This window comes from Arachis ipaensis, chromosome B05 (assembly GCF_000816755.2).
Source record: "Arachis ipaensis cultivar K30076 chromosome B05, Araip1.1, whole genome shotgun sequence".
NCBI lineage: Eukaryota > Viridiplantae > Streptophyta > Magnoliopsida > Fabales > Fabaceae > Arachis > Arachis ipaensis.
The window spans coordinates 22,006,852-22,012,909 of NC_029789.2; the positions used below are offsets into that span (position 1 = coordinate 22,006,852).

Consider the following 6,058-nt stretch of genomic DNA (forward strand, 5'->3'; position numbering starts at 1 on the left):
AGACTAATTTAACTATTTACTCAAATTTAAAAAAAGGTGTCTCGAAAAAAAAAATATACAAATAAATTATTTACAATTATAAAAGTAAAAATAGGGCAATTTACCCAAATAAATAAATTGAGTGAATTCTTTACCTAAATACACAAAATGAAAATTTTTTACGCGCATGTGCATTTTTACTATTATGTAAACCGTCGTAGCCAACCACGGTTTTTAATTTCTACGTAAACCGTTGCTACCAGGGACGTATTATGGTTGGAACACATTAGGCATAAACCGTGGTAGCCTCCCACGGCTACCACGGTTTATGAAGAGAATGGCTTCAACGTAGACCCCCCTTAGCTTCCCAAGGTTTACATGTTAGGTAGTATAAATACATAAACAAACATATAAAAGTGATTCAATTAAACATATAAAATAAATGGACTTACTCAGATGAATTTAGTATACTAAACAAACATATTAAATTTTTTATTGGACAATAATATTAATACTTATTGAATATTCTATTATTTTTTATTATATAAAAATTAAATTAAATAAATAATAAAATATAAAATAATATTAAATTAAATAAATAAAAAATATCTAATTTTTTATATTTGAACTTAAAGATAGAGAGAGTGTTGTTTATTGAACTTATTACATACTTTAAGTCATAGTAAAGTATTTAAATCAATTGAATTATTTTTTATCTTTTGAAAAAGTACTACTAAGTTTTTTATAAAAAGTTTGGGGGGCTATGCCCCCTTGTCTGAACTAAGCTCCGCCACTAGTTTATTGGGTCTGTTTAAGTTGTATTAGGCACTCTTAATTTGAGTAATGTAAGGTTGGTTAAGTCAATGAATGTCGACATGTTTGTTTAGTGTACTAAATTCATCTCCATTTATTTTATATGTTTAATTGAATCACTTGTATATGTTTGTTTATGTATTTATACTACCTAACATGTAAACCTTGGGAAGCTAGAGGGGTTTACGTTGAAGCCATTCTCTTCATAAACCGTGGGAGGCTACCACAGTTTATGCTTAATGTGTTCCAACCATAATTCGTCCATGGTAGCAACGGTTTACGTAGAAATTAAAAACCGTAGTTGGCTACCACGGTTTACATAATAGTAAAAATGCACATGTGCATAACAAGTTTCCATTTTGTGTATTTAGGTAAAGGATTCACTTAATTTATTTATTTGGGTAAATTGCCCTAAAAATGATTATAAAATATTTAGAAAAGAGAAAATAAATAAAAAAATAAACTATATAATACTACACCTCCTCCTAGGGGTGCACATGGCCCGACTCGATCCGAAAATCCGGCCCGGTTCCAAATATTTTAGGGCCTAATTTGGTGTGATTTTATCGGGTTTAAGGCCGGGTAAGGGTCTTAAAAATAGATCCGGTCATTATTTCGGGTCGGGTTCGGACCATAGTTCGGGTCACCCGAATTTGGTCCGGTGGCCCGGTCATCATACAAAATTAATATTTTGTATTATTAGTGATGGATCATAACTATTCTTATGTGGTATTTAAGTATTATAAACCTTAATATTTTGTCTTATTAGTCATTATAAGACTAAGTTAATGTTTTATGTTTAGACTAATGCATAATATTGTGTTATTTGTATTGATTTAAATATTTGGTATTATTAGATAATATTAGTATTGATTGTGGTTATGCTTTAATTTTGAAGAAGAGTTAGTTCTTGTTATATTTTTCTAAGTGAATTTTATCATGTTAAATAATGGTTAGAGTCTTAAAAATTTGAATATTTTTACATGCTAATCCGAAAGTATATTAATTTCATCGGGTTTAGGGCCAGATTCGGGTCTAATAAATAGACCCGGTGTATATTTCGAGTCGAATCTGAGTCATATCAAACCCGATTTCACATGACCCATGTGCATCCTACCTCCTCCTTTGACCCTTAACACATGTCTTTATAATAAACTAGATTTAGAGCTGCGCAAAAAACTAGTTATTATTTCTTTGTGGTGGTTTTTTATTGAAAAATGATAAGACTAAATTAAAAATGAAAAATTAGTTGGAGGTTGATTAATAACTAATCAGCTAAATATAGGATTAATTCAACTTTGGAACCCACTGTTTTGAAAAGTGCTGTGATTTAGCTTGTGAAAATTGTAGATGATGAATATGTGTGTTGATTGGTTAGTTTGAATCTGGGTTGAGGATAGTCTCTGGTTTTGATAAGGGAAATTCATAGGATGAGGATTTCCAATGGTGATTTTGTGTTTGTGGGTTAAAATGTTGAGAGGACGAAGAAAGCATGGGTCGCGAATACTGGGACCGGGAGAACAGTGGCGGAAGAGGTTGAATGGTCGTAATCAGTTAAGGAGTTAAAAAGTTAAAAGTGACCGTAGACAGACATTGACATAGATACAGGATATGACACGATATAAAATATATTGATATATTAATTATTTATTTTGAGATCAAATTATTAGTCAATTAAATAAAATAAAAAATTAATTGTGATGTATTGACATCATAAAATATTTTATATAATTGTCTAATCACATTTATTATTTTAGATGACTATTTATCGAAAATAATTATTTTTATTGACATGATATTATATAATTAGATGCTAGTCTAAAATTATTTTATACTCATAGCATATCAAAATTAAATTAATAAAAGGGGTAAGTATTGTTTTGGTCTGATCCCTAACGTTTAGGGTCAGAATCTAAATCGTCCAGAACGTAATTTTTTATTTAGAATCATTCTTAACGTTTTTTTCGTATTAAAATCGTATTTTTAATAAATTTTTTAATTTTATTACTAAATTACCCCTATCCTAATAAAAAAATTATAAAATTAAAAAAAAAATAAAAGAAGAAGGGGGAAGGGAAGAAGGGAAAGAAAGGAAGAGGGGGGAAAAGGGGGACGGCGCCGGCAAGGCTTGGAGCCGCCGTCGCCGTCGGGAATCAGAACCAGAAGGAGAGAGAGATTACGAGGGAGAGAGGAGACGCGAGCCACTGTCGCCACTGACCTCGCCTCTGCCGCCTTGCCGCGTCGTTGCTGCACCTTCCCGTTTTTGCTTTTACTTCTTGCTTCAGCTTCTGCATCTTGCTTCGGCCTTTGCTTTCTGTTTCTGCTTGAGCTTCTGGTTGAGCTGTGTTTGCTTTTTTTACTTATGTTTCTGTTTTTGTTTCTAATTCTGATTTTAATTTATTATTTTTTATTTCATTGTTGTTGTGTGTTATTGATTTTGTTGTTGAATTTGATGTTATTATTACTGAATTTGAATAAAGTGTTATTGTTGGTGTTCTTGAATCTAATTATTAGTATTTGATGGCATTAAGGAAGGTGGTGGTGGTGGTGGTGGTAAAGATGCTGGTTGTGGTGGAGAGTATTTTTGTCCATAAAAAATTAAAAAGATAATTTTAATACCAAAAAAATGTTAAAGATGATTCTAAATTAAAAATTATATTAGAAATAGTTTCGATTCTGACCTAAACGTTAGGGACCAAATCAATGCACAAAAATGACGAAGTTGCTTTGACTACAGAACCATGCCTGTCTGTTGGAATGAATTGGATGATCGGCCGAGGACAGCCCCCTCTGCCCCTCACTCTCCTTTCCCTAATATGAACTTTGAGTCATCAAAGCCTTTCTGACTCGGCCTGGCCCGATCGCCCTTGACTGTAGGAAGTGAGTTGCTATGAAGTGTCAGGAACGAAATCCAATTGCCCCTTTTCCGATTAGAAGGCTATAGGCCAAGGGGAAGGTCCCTTATCCCTTAATAAAATAAAGTGGGCAACAATTACGTACCTGGAGGTGCGTTTTCCACAACGTGAGGTAAATCAAAATTAATTCCTTTAATTGATGGATAGTGAAAGAGAATTTGTTTCAGGGCTTGTCCATATCCACCTCCGACATCAACTAACGTTGATATTCCCTCAAAGCCTTTATATGAATCAAGGATTGATTTCATTACCAGAGGTCCAGCTTGAGACATTGCTTGCCCGAAAAGGTTACCGAACTCTCTATCTGTCTCCATATATTCAAATGCTAACTTTCCATACACTTTTTGGAAATGGTTGTGATTGTTAGCGTCTAATATTGCATCTTTTGTATCTTTCCTGTTTTTTAAAACATAATAGTTAATTTTAGAAATTGGAGAATATAACAGAAAAATATATAAACTGGATTATATAGATTAAATTATTGTGTTAAATCTTATAAATTTTTAAAATTTGTAACTAGGTTTTTAAATTTTTAAAGTTCTTAATTAAATATCTAATTAAAATTATAAAGTTTCACAGAATTAAACCCTATCAAAATCACTAAATTTAAGGACACATATGGTATAATAATGAATAATAATCAATAACTTAAGCTAAGTAATATACAATTACCAAACATTACGGTATCCTTGATAGATTAAAGTTGACAATGCAGCCAAGGAACTTCCTTGTTGATCATTACGTGTAAAGTATTGTCCAACAGGGGAGAGAGCATAAACCTTCTCTGTGTCACCATCTTGATTGGTGCGAATGGAGCAAGTGAGAAGAGAATGTACCGCCAACAATGGCAGCATGCGTTCAAGCCTGTTGGCCATATCAGAGTGTTGGTTTGGAAGCTTGGACGCAATTTCAGATGCACACATCCCCAGCGAAGTCTCTGCCTTTGCTATGATCTCAAACAAGTTCATATCAACAGCAGCGTTCAAGATTGCAGGAAACACTTGAGCACCTGCTAATGAAAGAGCTTTGGTGAAAGGATCATTGTCATGCATCTTGGACACTACTGCTACTTTACTCTTTCACCTGATAATATTGTGTATCTATGTGTGTATGATCTTGCTTAATTACTCACTATGTATATATGTATATATTTGTCAATCATGGAGTAGCTGAGTTTTTTCAATTTTATTTTAGGTATGTAAACTCATCTCTCAAACTATAATTCAATGGATGTTATTTTAATATAAATTCAATTTTGATATTTCACTTACATAAAATAGTTTTATATGTGTCTAACTATATAATACTATATCAATAAAAATAAGAGAAAATTTTATTCTCTTCTTCTGAGAGGTGCTAAAATGATACTTTCTTTTCCTCTATTGGTAAAATATATACTTCACTTCCTTATAATTTTTTAAAAAAAAATTTCTTTTTAATCTNNNNTTTGTAAAGACGTGAAAGAATGAGATGTTAATTTTTTAAATTTAGGATTTACCCATTTCGACTTATTTTTGAGTTTTGATAAAGTTGTTAATAATTTTTAATAATTCTATGAAATAAATTATTTATTAATATTGATTGTTATACATATTAACAGTGGTAAGATTTTTTTAATTTAATGTTAAAATAATATACATTAATATCAAAAAATTAATAGTAAAGTATAAAAATAATTGTTAACAAAAATTTTGATAAAATCACAATTTAATAATTAAAAAATCATTGAAGAATGTTTTAGAAAAAAATAATTTAATCATTAAAAAATTATAGAGAGGAAGGGAGTGTCATTTTAGCATCTTTCAAAAAAAGAGAGTGAAATTTTTTTTAAAAATAATTATTTTTTATATTGACTAGGTCATTTAAAATAATAGATGTAAATAAAAGATTGTATAATTTACACTATTGTACACCAAAATTAAACTCTTTTCATATTATTAAAGCTTACATTTAAAAAAAAATTCTCTCTTTGTAAACTTATATATATTAACCGAGTTGAAAGAAAGAGAAGGATAAGAAATGAAGGTGATAAGAGTAGAGAGTGTGTATGTTGAAAGGGTGTATATTGAAAGGAGAAAAGGGTTGAGAGAAAGTGAATAAAAAAAGTTAAGAAGTAATTATATTATAACAATATCTTAGACATTTTAAATTTTAAGTGAAATCCAATAAAATGAAATTTTAACTCAAACTTATTTAAGTTGAAATTAATTTTAAAAGAAAACAATAAAATTAAATTGAATTTTATCTAAACTAATTTAATTATTACACTGAAATTGAATTCAATTCATATGGGAATTGAATTCCATGAAATTTCTAAATCCCCTGTTATCATTTTTTCTTTGGTTCATCAA

At 30.3% G+C, this 6,058-nt stretch overlaps 1 protein-coding gene across 1 annotated transcript; it reads right to left on the reverse strand.

Annotated features, from left to right (window-relative positions):
• Window positions 3,400-4,860, reverse strand: LOC107643318 (isoliquiritigenin 2'-O-methyltransferase-like). The gene is made up of 3 exons (XM_021123377.1): window positions 4,380-4,860; window positions 3,793-4,103; window positions 3,400-3,663 (listed from the first exon to the last, which is right to left on the reverse strand). Exons 1-3 carry the CDS (start codon window positions 4,757-4,759, stop codon window positions 3,590-3,592), a joined length of 765 nt encoding a protein of 254 aa, XP_020979036.1. The 5' UTR covers window positions 4,760-4,860; the 3' UTR covers window positions 3,400-3,589.

Bases quoted from the DNA above. Each gene is read 5' to 3' on its own strand.
- LOC107643318 (XM_021123377.1), bottom strand. From the start codon at position 4,759: ATGCATGACAATGATCCTTTCACCAAAGCTCTTTCATTAGCAGGTGCT. The intron at 4,104-4,379 runs GTAATTGTATAT...TTTAAAAAACAG, and splicing joins CAAGGATACCGTAATGTTTG to GAAAGATACAAAAGATGCAA. The intron at 3,664-3,792 runs GTACGTAATTGT...CACTTCCTACAG, and splicing joins TGTGGAAAACGCACCTCCAG to TCAAGGGCGATCGGGCCAGG.